Source organism: Papilio polytes, unplaced genomic scaffold, assembly GCF_000836215.1.
Source record: "Papilio polytes unplaced genomic scaffold, Ppol_1.0 DF823177.1, whole genome shotgun sequence".
Taxonomy (NCBI): Eukaryota; Metazoa; Arthropoda; class Insecta; order Lepidoptera; family Papilionidae; genus Papilio; species Papilio polytes.
In genome coordinates, this window is record NW_013526027.1 from 2,547,912 (window position 1) to 2,566,122 (window position 18,211).

Here is an 18,211-nt window from a genome sequence, read left to right on the forward strand (position 1 = left end):
CCCTCGCGCAGGCACATGTAGCTGCCGTACAATCTGTAGGGAACATACTCATTTCGCTACAACAACTAAAGAACCGCTGCCCACAGATATCTGCAGCAAGTGAAGGAGATGCACTGGCTTAAGTACATGTAGTATCTATAACGGACTCTTTGTTAATAGTCAGGTTGACGATATCTCACTTGGCATAAGCTTTTTCTAGCAGTGGCACTGTGTAGTCGTGCGGCAGCGCGCTGCGGCTGGTGATGAGGCGGCCGCGGCGCGTCGGCAGCCGGTCGTCGACCGTTATCCAGCGCCACGAGCCCCATACCCAGAACTGGAACCTACATATACGGTTTCCATTGTATAACGACGTGGTCATTCATCACAATCTGCTTTTCAGAAACTAAGATATATTCAGTTACCGTTATCAGTCAGTCAGCGCCCTGAGTGAGAGATACGGCGCCCTCTTTTTACCATATCTTTGGGGGAGGAAGGGTTACAGCGGAGACCTTTGACTAAACTATCGCACAAACTGTTGTACGATTGTCGATTATTTTGTAGCCAATTCAACTGTTTTGTTGCACAACTAGAAATCGAGTAGTGTACGCACCTCCATAAGTTCATAGTAATCAAAGCGAGATTAAACAGTCGTGCGATAGTTAAGTCAAAGGTGACATTGTTAACACCGGTACTGCCTATGTAAGTAATTGTATTTTAATTACTCGTATATGTTCAAGCGATAACAAATATACAAATTACGCATAAATGTACCAATTGTGAACACTTTAAAATGAGTCAGAAAAACCTTAAGTTATCAAAACATTATAAAGTGTTTCAAAACAAACAGAGCGGAGTCATGCATTTTGAAATACAGCACAAATATGAAAGTAAATGGTATTTGTAATAAATACTTAAGTTTCTTTATTTATACTTATTATGTTTATACTTATACTAGCTTTCGCCCGCGACTCCGTCCCCGTGGATTTTAGAAAAACAAAGTGAGTAGCCTATCTGTTGTTCTAGACTGTCCTCCACATCTGTACCAAATTTTATCGAAATCCGTTCAGCCGTTTAGGCTACAAACACGTAGAGGATAGTCTGGAAGGACACATAGGCTACTCAATTTTGTTTTTAATTCTACGCGGACGAAGTCGCGGGCAAAAGCTAGTGTAGTAATTTGTAAATTATCTTTTAAATCGTAATAAAAACAGTTAAACAAGTAAATGAAGAAATGCGTTTACATGGAAGTGAAATTTCATAGTGTAGATGACACGCATTATTCCGCGAGACGAATCACAAACGCGAGCAATGTAAGCACAAAAACTATAATGTTGGAATCACGACTTCCCGCCGGTTCAATGCTCACACGACCCTGACCTGGTCTGTTTCCATTGACGTATACAACTGATCTATACCGTCTTTACACATAAAGTATTCCCTAGCTTTCGCCAGCGGCTCCGTCCGTGCACAATTAAAAAACTAAGTAGCCTTTGTTCGTCTAGATTAACTTTTATATCTTGGCCAAATTTCATTGAGCATCTTCCGCAGCAAACTAACAAACATCCATCCATCTGCACTATCTTATTTATAATATTAGTAAGTAGTGCTAGTCATTTAGAATATTCTCTTTTAGACATTTATTCCGAGTTCACACTTTGACCAGTACAGTTGGATAGTGGCGAAAGCCAGTGATAAATTATATTCACTCACTGGCGTGAGTTATTGTTCGCACAACGCCAGTTGATTGCCAGTCCAGTTATAGTACTGGCCAAGTGTGAACCGCGCATTAGATTTAATTTGTTTAGTAATTGAAGTGCTATTGTTTTTTTAACTATTAACTTTAGAAGATATTTAATCAATTATTTTTAATTACCTGAACGCGCCAGTGTATCCCTGTCGGAAGGAGTGCGGCGGCGCAGCGCGTGCGAGCAGGCGCGGCGTGAGGGCTAGTGCGGCCGCCGCACAACACAAGTTACTGTCGCCCACCTCGCCTACATCTACACACCATCTAAAAAAGACAAATTACATATTTTTTTTTTGTGTCGTTCTCTGGTTTCGAATAGATACTTACGTTATCTTCTTTTCATTTTTAACCTTATCTACGTGAAAGGGATTTTTTTTAAATTGATGTTGCATGTAAAGGGATGTTGCATGTAGCGTCGGTGGCTTAGAGGCTTAAGAACTTAACTAGGAATCTAGGTGATGGGTTCGAATCCCGCCGTACCAATATGATTTTCGAATTTTATATATGCATAATCCATTCGACGTTATGGTGATGGAAAACATCGTGATGCAACCTGCACATATCAGAGAAGTGTGAAGTCAACCTACCCGCAGTGAGCCAGCGTACTTGACTATGGCCTAGTCACTCCTTTACTGAGGGTAGGCTTCGAGCACCTTAGTGGGGAGTTATAGTGAGCTGGTGATGATGTAAAGGGAACTCACCTAGCAGCAAACTCTTCATCAGTTTCTATATCTGTTTGTTTGTCTGGCGTGAGGTCGTCAGTGGACTGGGCTGCAAGCCTGGATGCTGTCGCTGGTGTGTCTGAACCTTCCAGTGTCGTGTCCCCCAGGAATCGTGGTTTTGCGCTCAACTCCTGATGCAAGTTGATACAATTTAGATCCACTTTAGTAAATCTTACTAATATTACAAATGCGAAAGTTTAGATGGATGGATGTTTGTTACAGTTTGTAGCCTAAACGGCTGAACGGTTCACAGTGAAATTTAGCATAGTCGTAGAGGATAGTTGGGAAGAAGACATAGGCTACTCAGTTTTGTTTTTTTTTTAAATTCTACGCGACCGGAGTTGGGGGCGAAAGAATTAACATAATTTCAATTGTTCTCAATGATCTCCGGATAAAAGAAAAAAAATTAAATTACTAGAATTCATGGAAGAACGAAAGGGATAAGGTCTTTCACTGATGGTAAGAACCGTTCTTCAGTTTAACTAATCTTTACTAATATTATAAAGAGGAAAACATTGTTTGTTTGATTGTAAAATGCTCAACAAATACTGGGTCGATTTTAAAAATTCTTTCTCCGTTAGAAAGGTAATTTATCTGTAACATAGACTATAGTTTCCCATATCCTTTTCATTATTTTTAAGTTTCACGCGGACGAAGTCGCGGGCAACAGCTAGTTTTTAAATAAACTACTTAACAATGCGGGTATCGACTCGACATCGTACTGTCCATGTACAGACGCCCTAACGTGAAATTTTTATGCAAATACGTTGTTATATTTAAACAACTGTGCCGACTGCTGACATGGTTTCTTAGTAAGTACCTAGCATGGGAACGTAGCGCTTTATTTGTTCCCGTGGACAACAAAGTAACTGGGTATAGCGACAACATTGTTACTATTGGTATAATATATAATCAATATACCAAATCACTACGCACAATTACCATACTAAATAAAGTATAACACAATGCAAACTTTATAGCTGTTCGTAATATCGCATGAAAAGCAATGCGTAAAGAACTGCATTTCGCAAATGAGTAAACAGTCAAAAATCCGACGTTTTGCAGAAAACATACAATTTTTGGCTTCGACGAGCCTTTCATATAATACCTAACGCTCTCTCTAGTAGTAAATCAACATTTGATCGCAGCTAACTTCAAGCCTTCGTAAATTTTGAGTCTTAATACAGCTGTGGAAGCGGCAGCGATACATTACGTCACGTAACGCTGCACATTGTTGCAAAAACGCAAGCTTATTTCCGCGGTCGATGCCAATAAATATTGCAACCGCCACTTCTACTGCCGGCCAACAATATAACACCTTTCTTTAACTTTTCATTTCCGCTGGCGGTGTGTTTGATACCGCACGCGACCGAAAATTCCTATCCAAGAATTTATAATAAAAAAGTTATCCACAAGTAATGTATAATTTAAAAAAAAACGACTGTGTGTGCATATATCTCTCGGATAAAGAGCATAAATTAAATTACATTATCTATTTCTGTCAGCCGCTTGCGTTGATTATAGGCTCAGTCTTTGAAATTGGTTTCAAGTTCAAAAGGTCACAACGTAACAGAACATTTATTGACCAACTGCCTTTGGCTCGCGACTCTGTCCGCGTGGAATTGAAAAAAAAATGAATAGCCTATGTGTTTTCCAGACTATCTTCTACTTATATGCCAAATTTCATCGAAATCCATTGAGGCGTTTAGGCCACAAACTCTACTAAACATCCATCCATCCATCTAAACTTTCACATTTATAATATTAGTATGAATATGATATGTTCGACTAGTAAACAAAAACTCTTGATGCAATTCTTATGCAAATCTTACCTTTAATAACGGTTCATCAAAATAATAAAAAACTATTTTTATCTACAATGATTTTGTAAGGAAATATATGTTTGTAATCGTAAAGACCCGGACTTAGTTTCGTAATTAGAAAGTAACATTATCCAGAAGTAATACGGGCTATAATTTTTTAAATTAATGTGTAATATTGTAACTCAAGCGTGCAATCTCGGCTAAAAGAAATCATATGTCTAACTTGCACACTGGAAAGGAGAGTTAAGACGAAATGTAAAATGTAAAAGTGAGTGCTGTGGTCAGCGAAAGTAAGAATTATACGAGTAGTAGCCAAATGTCACTTAAATCTTACTTCTTACTAATATTATAAATGCGAAAGTTTGGATGGATGTTTGTTAGAGTTTGTAGCCTAAACGGCTGAACGGATCTCTATGAAATTCGGCATAGATGTAGAAAATAGGTCCAAAACCTACTAGGTCGATTAAAAAAAAATTTTTAACGTTAGAAAGGTAATTTATCCGTGAATAACGTCATCATTAAATTTCGGGAATGAAGTCGCGAGCAATAGCTAGTAACTAAACAATTTCGCTTCTAAAAAAATATCCGAAAACCGTAGACTAAATATGCAATGTTACATAAATGAATTAAGGACATATAAAAATGTATTATCACAGAGGCGAATGGCACAATAACAAATCATCTGTAATTCCTCTGGTGTTGCGTATGTCCATTCCATGGGCGTCGTTGACCACCTCTGTGAACCCGCCGCTCGTTTGCGCCCTTCGCTTATAAAAAAATATACTTCTGCTCACCTTTTTCATTTTACAGGCATCGATTACATGTTACTGATTACGATATGTTTGTAAATGCAATAAAAACGTTTCTAAGATCATTAAGATCTTCATAAAATCTAACGAAAAATGACTTACATTTTTGTTACAATATTTGTGATGCAAACTATTTGACATTAGCCGTGACTAATTCATATGTAAAGAAATATTTTAAATATATATGTATTTGCTAACAATAACTCGAGTTACATCGTCAGACAGCACAAGGACATTTACACAAATATCCTAAATTTTTTCAGAGTCTATTTGAAAAAAAAAACTTAATCTTGAGTTCCGAATAAGTCTTATTTAGTCGTAAGGACTTAACCGAGACATTTATAATATTAACCCTAAAACAAAATACAATTTAATAACAGTGAACATTTTGGCGCGAACGTGACGAGGCGCGGCCATTTTGAATTGTGTTTGCGCAAGTGGCGGGACGCTGTTCAATATTACAATAGTCGTGACCGTAATGTCACTGATGGTAACATTTGAGGTTACAAGAGACTATGACCTTCTATGACACGTGTCTATATTTTATTTGGGGATAATCTACAATTTTGGTCTGGATTGTAGACAAACTGTAAATTTTTCCGTTATTAACCTATAAGATTGTCTTTAAAAGGGAGTGTAAAAGGTGCTAAAAGAGAATTGTCTATCTCTCGCCTTTTATATTCTGTGACATCTGTAAGCAACGACGTTATTTTTATTGAATTAAAGTGACTGCAAGCTCGTTTGTTGAACAACAAAAGTTGAACTTAGAACTATCCATTTTTAACGTCAAAAGAAGCAATTTTAAGGTAACTTACATGTGGCCGCATCCAGAGCAGATCTGGCGGTGATCGTCGACATCCAATAGAGCTAATATCTGCAGGGAAGTCTGGATCCTCCCACAGCGCGCCATCTCTTGCGCTGCCATCCTCCTTCCACCGCCTACCAACAAAGAACATTTTCACCATATTTCACGTATCAACTTCCTTACGTATAAAAAAGAAGACAGGATTTAAGAAATAAAATAAGTGTTGAAATCTGTGTAATTACATTGTAAAATAGTATGAAAAACTATAACAGGGGTGGCGAACATTTATGCATCAAAGTGCAATTTTTTTTAAATGATTTATACGATCTTAGATGAGCTATCGAATGAATTTTATTGCGATTTTTAAGTCAATTCTATAGTGCAACGTCTTTATACTTTGTTCGTAGTGTTTTTATGATTTTAAACGATCAAAATATTATGTATGCCACGCATGCCAGTGGTTCGCCACCCCTGATCTATAAATTTTGTTTACTTATTACATCTCTTTTCAAAGCTACTTTTGCTATAGCTACATTATACTCAGTCCGAATAGACTGTTCATTTAAAAATGTCCATCTGTGGCAGGCTTAAGCATAGGTACAAGTTAACATGTATGAAAGGCAAGTTATTAAGAGTATCTTATCACATCACAACCAAGATACCTAGCGACATCGTAATATTGTATCAATTTATTATGCATTTCATTCAAGATTTATTTACGTTCGCTTGACCGTTCGTTTTGAGAACGCGTCGCGCGGACAGTGACCACCGGCGCGTGAAATGTCGCACAAGTCACGGATAATGACGTCATCCAGACAAAAACCTTGAATTCGTCTCCATGTATTGTTGAGAGTTCCTCATTCTAATGCATCATACTATCGTACTAATATTACAAATGCGAAAGTTTAGATGGATGGATGTTTGTTAGTATTTGTAGCCTAAACGGCTGAACGGATTTCGATGAAATTTGGTACGGATGTAGAGGATAGTCTGGTAGAACACATTTGGCTATTCACTTTTGTTTTTATTTTAATTCCACGCAGACGGAGTCACGGGCGACAGCTAGTACTATATATTCTATACAGAGTATACTAACATTTTGGACTAACAGCGGGAGGGCGTAGTAAACGAATGATGGAAGAGGTTAGGTTAAGCAAAATTTTAACTGTCAGTTGAACTATTCAGTTTGTATTCTCTTTATGTTCGATTCTTTAAATAACTCTTTCTATAACTGGGCGTCTGTAGCGGGCTTTATATTCGCATTCCTAGTATCTTGTAGTGGAACAATTTGACTAAAAGTAAATTCTCAAAAACGCTAAAGTATCGTTCCTAATATTTCACGTCTTAAGTTCTTTAAGTTACTTCATGCAAATACCGTCAGAGCTAATATTCGATTCGCTTTTTAGTATTCGCGACTGAGCAATGTTACACTATTGTCGCGAAGGACGCTCGTGTAACCAGAACGCGTGCGCGGTCCTTTTTTGTCACGTTAGTCAATGGATACAGCGTGATAAGGCGCCAGCGTGTTGAGACAGCGTGACATAATATTTTGGACACGACGGCGACTAAAGCTGTCTATATTTATAAAGGACGTGCAGTTGCCAGCAAACTTCGTTAGCGCAAAACATTCCCGCGTGCATCTACCTTTCAGTCAAAGTCCCATCCAAATCGGACCACCCGTTCGAGAGATAACGGTCCGGTCGCCATTTTGACAGCGCGGAATTAAAAAAAAAGTAGCTTATAATATGCCGGCCTATGTCAGCTACCCTTCAGTGAAAATCCGGTCGAAATTGACCTAGCAGTTTTGGAGATTACCCGGAACAAACGCGGCGTGCGGACAGAGACATTTTTTTAAATGCGATTTTCGTTATAAGCAACGCAAATATAATCATCAAATATATCATCTTTCCGAAATCTGGAATTTTCCTTTTGGTATTACAAATAGAACCTCCAATTTTATTATACATATGTTTAGTATAGATATAGATAATTATTAGCCCAATCGGATGCATCAGCGTGTTACGATTACAATGCCTTCGTTTTGTCGCTAACGTGTTTGTAAGCCAGCGTGTTTCAATTCCAGCGTGTCACGGCGATAGCGTGCTATGTCCCTTTGCAAGTACAAAACTCGGTACACGGACACGAGGTTATGTACGATCTCAATCTCAAGCATTATCATTGAGTAAGATAAAATTATCTTTTGTTCAAATCCATTACTTGAATAAGCTTTTTGACCGACTTCCCACTAGAAGGAGGTACTCGATTCGTCTGTATGTTTTTTTTATGTGTATTACGGTATACCTCCGCCGCTAGTGGACCGATTTTGATAATTTTTTAACCGAAAGGTAGTGATTGTTCATTCAACTTTTCTTTGATATGAAGTTGTTATCTTATATTAAATGCTTTAGCATTCCTAAACGATCAGTAAGCAAATATATCACAGAAAACTATATTCTACGGGTTTTATTACCGTAATATGATACGGATATGTAAATTAATAATGCAACGGATACATAACGCAATACGCTTTTGGATTACATGTCAAATGATATAATATCACAAAAGTGTGCGCGCGTCAGATTAGTATAGTGACATACAAACTTTATTGCGGCTCGCGATTTTGCATTTACAACAATATTTTATACCTTGATTGGTTAGACAATTGACAAATTACGCAAATTATTTCTAACTCACTGTTACTCGCGTCTTCGCCCACGTGAAATTAATAAATACTAAAAAATACAGCCTATGTTACTCACAGATAAATTATCTTTCTGATAATAAAAGAATTTTTGAAATCGGCCCAGTAGATTTTACGTGATACGAATACGTACAAAAATAACTTAGTAACATCAGTTATATTTATTTTATAACTAGCTGTCGCTCGGGACTCCGTCCGCGTGGAATTAAATAAAACACAAAAGTGAGTAGCCTATGTGTTCTTCCAGACTGTCCTCTACGTCTATGCCAAATTTCATCGAAATCCGTTCAGCCGTTTAGGCTGAACTCTAACAAACATTCATCCATCCATCTATCTATCCATCCATCTCTTCTTTTGCATTTATAATATTAGTATGAAGTATGATATGACTTGTCAAATATGGGAATAGGGTGTTTAACGTTTGATCATTATTATCAGCTCCTAGCACCCTACACCCGTAGGATCGGTTTTTGTTCTCCAGGTTAATCTATCTCAGTCGTCGCTTCTCGATCACTCCTTAAGTTTGAATATTGTTATACAAGTCTTTCATTTGTGGTACAATAGTGTATATTGCACAAGTATTGCACAAACACAAAGATCCCATGAAGCGTGTGTTCACACGATCTGTCAAGCGGAACGGTATTTCGTAAGCTAAACCAACTAAGCTTGATCGCTTCCTGAGTTAGTAACCAATATATGAAATGGGTCTATTATAATTGAATACCTTTCCCTAATACTATTGCCATCCTCGTTAATTGCTCTAAAAACGATAGTACAAATATGACTATTGTTTTACTTAGGGCCTTTTTTTTGGTATCGGGGGAAATCTTCAAAAAGATACCCTTCCTTTTGGGGCCCTTCTCGGTGGCCAGCCTCTAGTGCAATATAAGTGGGTTCCGGGATCTCCGTGGAACTCACCGGAAATTTATTTAGGGCCTGTCCCACCAAATTGTAAATTGTCTGATAAAAGTCTAACGTGTAAAATATATGTATGATGGAAATATCGTATTTTGTTCCCTTATGTGACAGTAACGTCATTTTAAGGGCTCTGAGCCTTCATCGTCCACTGGCTGATGAAGGCCCTTAGTGTTATAAAATAAAAATTAAGACGTGTCTATGGATATTCTGTAGATAAAAAGAAAGTAGAAATAGTAGGATAATTAGATAACCCAATAGCCAAAAGACCTCAACGAGTCTACTTTGTGAACTCTTAATCTGACCATCATTACTAGTAATTGACGTGAGTGGAATTGGTGTATTATTATGAATACAAACCTTGGTAACGTGGAGTGTTCGTGTAGCCCAGCGGTAGCCACGCCATCTATAAATAAAAACTGTATTTGTAAATATTGCCACAAGAAAAAAATAGTAAAACGGCTTTATTAAAAACACTTTCCGTTCGGCTTCATCCGCATGAAATTGTGAAAATTTAATTGTTTACATTTGTCAAAGTCTCACATGCAAGTATCAAAATACAAATTACCGTTCCATAGCTATCTTCCTTGTTGTTGGCATCTTGTACTGTATGGTGTCTTTCCCACAGCAAGGTTTTTTACAATTTATTTACTCCCTAAGTTTAATAACATGAAAATATATAGCCTAAAGCGTGACGTCAGTGTAGGGCTTTTTATTAAAAAAAGAATTATTCAAAAGCATACTGTAATTGCTGAGATCTTAGGCAACAAAGTGTGTGTTTACGCTTTATTATAATAGTATAGTAAGTATAGTATAGATAACCGATGTTTCTTATTATAAGGAAAGTTATTCTGAAACGGTTAGTATTTAAAACAAGCAACGTCCCTAATGAGGAGAAACGACAAAGGAAAATGCGTTCAAACAGAAAACTCATTTGTAAACGGATCGACCGCAGTAACCGCACAACCCCAAACTAAACAATTTCTATATGCAGATACTCGTATGCTTTTCTAAAAGAGATGTCTATATTATGTATTATTAATTTACGAGATGAAATTAACGTATAACCTCAAAAAGTATAGCTAGAAACTGTTCGGACACTTATTTTTCTCCGCTTATATTATAGACTAACTGTTGCCCGCGACTTCGTCCACGCAATCTATACTATCTATACTATTATAATAAAGCGTAAACACACACTGCTTTGTTGCCTAAGATGTCAGCAATTACAGCATATTTTTGAATAATTGTTTTTTTAATAAAGAGCCCTACACTTACGTCATGCTTTAGGCTATATATTTTCACGCCATTGAGCTTAGGGGGTAAATGATTTGGATGAAAACCCTAATGTGGGAAAGAGACCATAAGTTGCTGCCAACACCAAGGTAGCAGCATTGCCAAGGTTTGTTATGTCATGTCATGTCATTTTGACATTGGCTATTGATAATTTGACAAATATAAACAATGAAATAAAATTTTCATAATTTCACGCGGATGAAACCGCACGGCAACAGCTAGTACTAACATAAAAAGTAGCCTATAATCAGCATACTGTTTTCAGTATAAATGCTTCTTTATTTATTGATTAAGATCGTTTACAAGCCTACATATAATGTTTCTATAGCTAGCATACTAATATTATAAATGCGAAAGTTTAGATGGATGTTTGTTAGTTTGTTGCCTAAACTGGTAAACGGATCTCCATGAAATTTGGCATAGATGTAGAGGATAGTCTGGACGAACACGTAGGCTGCTTAGTATTAGTTTTTTTTTATTCCACTAGAAAGAAGTCGAGGGCGAAAGCTAGTCACGCTATAAAATGTTTGATTAAACACTTAAGATAAACGGAATCAAATACTCCATCGCAATTTTCTCCGTTCTGTTACCATAAGTAAATAATCCTTATGTTGTTTAAACGATATCTATTAAAATAACACTATATTATATAAACTCTCTGAGAACATTCTTAGCAGTCTTAACTATAGAATTTGTGTCTAGTTTTCATAATATGACAGTTCGTTTGTTAGCATGCGCGTGCGCAGCAGTGAAAGTCCACGGCGCGCTCCGATGCGCCGACCGTTATCTTTGATTGACGCGCCAACAGCGACCCCGACTGCCGGCTTACTTACCTATAACAGGTGCATAAAAGCCTTTGTAACATAGAACAAGAATATTGAAACGAATCTTGGATCAAATTATTTAAGCTTTCGTGTGACATTATTAAAACTAACAAGCTTTCGCCCGCGACTCCGTCAGCGTGGATTTAAAAAAAAACGAAAGTGAGTAGCCTATGTGTTCTTCCAGATTATCCTTTAAATCTATACCAAATTTCATTGAAATCCGTTCAGCCTTTAACAAACATCCATCCATCTAGACTTTCGCATTTATAATATTACGTCTATTTTTCCGGTGGCAGCACCGACCAGTTTCGGATCCTTCGGGGGTCCATCTTAAGGGCGACTGGTGCGTCCAGTGCGAGGCGTGACGCGACCGATAAACAACCTCAGGAACACTCGCTCTGAAGATGGACCCCCGAAGGTTATGTTAGAATCTTAGATCATTATAATCTGAGAGACCTAAAGTTATATTTTTTTTTATAATAAACGGCGGCAGACGACAAAGTGGCCACTTGAATCCGCCAAACTGGCGAAGCGACTGCTGCCTATAGACATCTGCAATAACGCATGCGTTGCTTACCTTTAGGAGGAGATGCACATAAAGAGGACACTTCCTCTTCCTATGCATCTCCTGCCTCGTCAAATCCACGTTCCCTTCCCATCTTCCTATAAGAAAAGGGGGTGAAGGAAGGGAAGATGGGAAGTAAGGACATATTAGAATGTTTGCAATTTTCGGTCAATTGACAAGAAAACGACTGCATCGACTATTTAAACAATAAAAAAGCCTAATCAGACACCAAATTATATAGTTGCCTAAACAAATATCAGTTTGTGTGGGTTATTGAAGGTATGTCCATATTAAGTTTCGGCATTTTGTGGATTCAAATTTCTATACTAATATACGAGTTACTAGCTGTTGCTCGCGACTTCGCCCACGTGAAAATAAAAAAAAAACTATAAAATATAGCCTATTTTACTCACTGATTAGCTTTTTAATGGTGTAAGAATTTTTGAAATCGGCCCAGTAGTTTTTGATTTATTTCAATACATACAGAAATACAAATCTTTCCTCTTTATAATATTAGGATTGATTTAGAAAGCATTAAATTATCTCTATTTGAAAATAGAGATGTGCAAATGAAAACAATTCAATCAACGTAGACATGGAATCGAGTTCAGTGAACCAGGCTAAGTTGCCGCGAGAAATTAAACGTGACATGTAGTGTGAACTTATGACAAAAGTTTGCCTGAGAAATATTTTCATTGTGGAATTCCAGTACCCACTGAAACACATGTCTTCTTTATTTTCTTTAAAAAACGGTGTAACACTAACTGCGTGTTGATTTGTCGTTCAAAAAGCTTAAAGATAATGTAGACCTACGATCGTTTACCTAAAGACCAGTCGGCTTTTATTACGAACAAGAATAAATGGTTCGTGTCTGTAGAACATAACTGCTATACTGGTTTTTTCGGTTTTTACCTTTTTGTGTTTATTTTAGGCAGTGGGAATCTACGGTTAGTATTGTAGGTATTGTACGTTTAGAGCCATCCTTGACACGAGGGCAAGTATAATTCGCATTTACATTTTGCACATTGCGATATCAGCGAATGCATTAAGTCCATTCTCATGCCTGTTACCCGGCGGTGTAAACAGAGTTTATTATACACTAGTTTTCGCCCGCGACTCCGTCCGCGTGGAATTAAAAAAAAGTGAGTAGCCAGCCTATGTGTTCTTCCAGACTAAGATCCGTTCAGACGTTTAGGCTACAAACTCTAAAAAACATCTATCCATCCATCCATCCAAACTTTTGGCATTTATAATATTAAGTAAGAAGTAAGATATTAGTAAGATTAGTAAGATATTTGACGTAACTATTGCCTACGTCGCTTATCGCAAGCATTTTAGGATCAGTTTCTGAAATCTTCGGAAAACTTAGTCAAAGGTAATATACAAAGATTAGTGCTGTTAAAAAAATTACCTACACTTTAATCTCAATAGTTTCCTCTTATTTGTAAATATTGCAGTTTACTAAAAAATAAAATTTCTCCTACACAAAACGTAAGTTTTGTTTCCATGTGACATTAAAAAATAAAAACCTTGACTAGTTGATTGTTTGTTGTTCTCATTCACACGTTAACCAACAATGACATTGTGATTTATTGTATTTTCGACTACAAATGAGACGAATTTAACGGGAATTTATCGTGAAAGAGTTGAGTTTACTTGCCACTAAGGCTGCCGGTTAATTAGGGTATCTAGTTAATAAACGACGGTTTGTTATGTATTAGTTTTTCTAAATATAGTCTGTATTACTTGTTAAATGTGGGTTACCCACGTATGGTTTACCGTAATTTCTTACGTACTGGGGTGTCCATTTGGAGTATGTTGTGCCGTGGGGCCTGCGGGACGCGTACGTACGAATTTCTTCATTATTCGATTTAAAACAGAAATACCACGTCCAAAAACACTAATTTTAAACACTCGCACACTAACTAATTTTCTGTTAAAGTATTAAAAATTCATCACCAACTTTAAACAATCATATTTTAAAAGTTATTCTATTATTAAGACATTTTCATATTATTGAGAAAAAATTATCAACACATCATCTTTGGAACATCATTTTTAATCACGGAAACGCTTATTATAGTGTAATTTACGCCATTGCAATTATAAAATAAATCGTAAATATACAAATCACAGCAACTAACGTCCACTCACGTAACCGTTCGCGCCGCAACTGAATTTGCGGTGCGCGGGAGCATAAATGGCGGGAAACAGTTATACCTGCGTACTTACGGTTGTACTTCTGCTCCATTTGCGACCTAAACATTAGCTTATTATAAACACTTGTCTTCTAGTCACCTATACACAGCCTTATAATGCCTGATTTATAATACATCAGTGCAGTTGGGCAGTAGTTCAAAATCAGCACTGGCATAAATTAGACGTTATAACGAGACACGTTGAAACAATCCACGCTAAGCTAGTGTAACATTCCTTTATTACTGGCATTACGTGCACTAGGCATTAAGCTAATATAAAAACTTCAATTATTTTTTCGATGTTGGCTTTTGCTATTTTATTTTTAAAACTACCCACCCACCCTTAATGTCAAATCTTAGGGCCAGGGCTAGGGCCTGAATGAAATTATTTATTAAAAATTCCTTTACGTCGAAATGTTCGTTTTTTAAGGTAGTATCAGGGATGAAAATAAAAAATTGATCACAAATATTAACATTTATTAAAATGACTGGAGCGTCGCTACCTCAATACAATCCATACATGTATTGTTATAGCTTCTGCTCCCAGTCCGCACCTCCATATAAACATACAAGAAGCAGTTATAATGAAAATGTTTATATAAATTATTCTATTGCATTGATACACATTTAAAGCTTCACTAGAAAATAATTTAATCTTTACAATCATGAAGATTTGATTAATCCAGTCCAGCGATTGAAACCAGCGCTGGATTACCAATGGTAAAACGTACTCCGGAAAACACACATTGCTCGCAAATGTGGTTTATATTTCCAGTTGTAATCCAGCGCATTTATTACTGGAATGTAATTGTGTAAACTAGGCTTAATTTCAGCATAATCCTTGTCAATAATACAATGAAACAGTCTATTTCCTTTGTAAGTGGTTAGTTTTATTTGTTTAAACACACGGAGTACAAGCTTAAGTCCTTTCATAGACAAATTTATTCAAGTTTTAATTTTTTTTTTGGTTTTAGCATTAAATTTGTATGTCTAAAACGTGAACTTCTGCGTAAAACTTGGACAAAAACATTCGTTTCATTAACTTACAAAAAAGAGTTTTAACAATAAAAATGTATATCTAATTCATCGAATATTAAAACGAATAAACACTTGGTGAATACCGCAATGACAGACGTTAAAATTTTAATGTATTTTAGAATTTAAGAATCTATAATTTACGTATCTAAATATTGTTTCTGTATATAGCTGTTTTGAGAGACTCATATATATATTAAAAAGGAATTAGAAAATATTTTGTCGCTAAATTAACATTAATTTCCCTAAGTCATAGAAAGCGGTACCTACATTAATATCTATAAATATATCGCATATAGATAGAACATACTAGAAATATATATTGTCCATATCACATACAAATAACAAATACATCCACTTACGCAAATCAACAAAAACTAAGTCTTTCTCAATGTCTTAGTAATAATTTATTATTAAATAACAAAACTGTATACAATAATAATATTTATAGACAAATCCACAGGCTATAAACAAATCAAGGCACTTAACATTTCAATAACAAAAAAAAAAAAAAATTAAGCAAAGACCAGCTGGTATTACATTATTTTTCTGCTAAAAGACCCAAATGTTCCTAAATGACGAATTCTAAAAAGAATTACTTTGTAAGCACTTGTAATCTGACGGATGTCAGAATATTAATGGAATCAGAACGTTATCAAAGTCCTAATAATTTAATGCCGGGTTTCTGAAGTTTCCGTTTATTGTATCTTTATTGATTCATTAGTGTTCTAAGCTATGTTCCAACGGAGTTAAACAGTTAGTTCGGAAACACTTCGTGAAGTTATCGAACCAACAACACAGACTAATGATTTAACGTAAGACGCTGTTAAATCAAATATCGTTTCAGTATACGGCTGTAAATTTTGCAAACATACGAACGTTAAAATTTATAGATGGCGGCTATTACATTTCATCGGAAATATTAATAACTAGCTGTTCCCACGCGACTTCATCCGCATAAAATAATAGAAAAATCATTTTATTGTGCACCTTTGTCAAATTATCAATGGCAAATGTCAAAATGACATGACAAACCATGGCAATCTTGTTTCCTTAATGTTGGCAGCAACTTATGGTCTCTTTCCCACATTAGAGTTTTAATCTAAAATATTTACCTCTAAGTTTAACGGCGTGAAAATATAAAACCTAAAGCGTGAGGTAAGTGTAGGGCTTTTTATTAAAGAACGAATTATTCAAAAATATTCTGTAATTGCTGACATCTTAGGCAACAAAGAAGTGTGTGTTTACGCTTTATTATAATAGTATAGATATAGATGCAAGTTATTTTTTCCTATACAAGTATTAATTTTATTAGTTAACTTTGGAAATCAAACTACACATTTATTACATTATTTTAAATATTAATATAAAAAAACTTTAAAAGGTAACAGACAGCTGATGTCTTTCGAAGATTTAATTCTTTGGAAAATAGAATATATTAAAACTACATACAATGTACATCCATTTATATTCTAGAATATCAAAAAAATATGAAAATATTACTAGTAATAGTACAGTAGAACCTAAGTTAAAGTCCAAGGGAAACTAAATATTTTAAGTTACACAGGTTTCAAGTTATCAAGGGTCTATATTTTAGAGGTTTATGGTAGAGGGAACATATTATCTTTTTAAGTAACAGAGGTTTGAGTTATCGAGGTTCTACTGTTTTTAATATTTACACGGATTACGAAAAAGTACAGTCAAGATATAAAAACAATAAAAAAAAACTGATGGTTATTTCGCGCGGTTTTTAAAAAACTTATTAAGTAGTCTATGACTTCTAGACTATGGTCTACATCTGTACTCAATTTAATTAAGATCAGTTAACTTAATTTAGAGATAATTAGTAAGAAACATCCAAAAATTGGTATTTAAATTAGAATAAAGTATGATTATTACATTGTTTTTTCGATTTCGGAAACAAAATATTTAAAAAATACTATACAAGTAAATAATTTTTTACCTCGACTGTACATCGAGCATGTTAAATCGAATGGACTCTTACTATCTCACTCACTCTTTTAAAACAGACAGAGACAGGAGTTTCATACAAGTGACAACACTAACATTTACTGTCATAGACAAAGATATACATTTATCTCGGAGACGATAGAAAAGGCGGAAGAGATTCAAAACTACGTTTATAAAAAGTTTAACTACTTACGCTATTTAAAACTAACGGAGTTTGAGAGTTGGTGGAATGTATGAAAATCACAAAATATCGCTACGATGCTAATGTAACGGCAATTATGCTACGAAATTTGGTTGCGCTACGAGACCTTTCTGCTACGAGACCTTTCTGCTACGAGACTGCACTGCAAAGTTCTAGCAAGTTTTGATATATTTACTGCTTAAGATTGGTAATACCAAAGATGTTTAAGAAATATATACTAGACATAGGGAACATTTTTTCACCGGTAGCTTTGTTTGCTAATATCTTAATATTAAATTTAACACGAGACGTTTGTTAGTGTTTGAGTTTGTTTGCGACTGTTTGAGACCAGGTGGCGCTGGTGAGATTATTTAAAAAAGTGTTTTAAGTGAAGCGACCAAAACAACAACAATTGGGTAGCGATGTTCGGATTCCTATGGCGAGCTACTTGTGGTAGAGACTGCTTCGCCGTGGTCGGTGTGGTCACGACTACTCCGTCGAGTCGTGGTTGTGTCCGAAGTGGTCATGTCCGAGTTGGTCGTGCTCGTGCTCCTCACGCTCGAGTTCCTCTTGCAGAAGAACCCGCTCGATGTCGTCCATCTCTTGGTCGTACATCATTCTGAGATGTCTTCCGCGGCGTCCG

The 18,211-nt window shown here is 36.0% G+C and overlaps 1 protein-coding gene across 1 annotated transcript in view; it reads right to left on the reverse strand.

Annotated features, from left to right (window-relative positions):
* Positions 1–175: 175 nt before the first annotated feature.
* LOC106105078 (ring canal kelch homolog) overlaps positions 176–18,211 on the reverse strand; it is a 26,765-nt gene continuing 8,729 nt past the window's right edge. Inside the window, exons 13-17 of the mRNA XM_013285303.1 lie at positions 6,603–6,705; positions 5,893–6,016; positions 2,425–2,576; positions 1,853–1,987; positions 176–320 (exon numbers count right to left, since the gene is read on the reverse strand). Of these exons, the coding sequence (XP_013140757.1) occupies positions 176–320; positions 1,853–1,987; positions 2,425–2,576; positions 5,893–6,016; positions 6,603–6,705 (659 nt within the window). The remainder of the gene's footprint in view (positions 321–1,852; positions 1,988–2,424; positions 2,577–5,892; positions 6,017–6,602; positions 6,706–18,211) is intronic.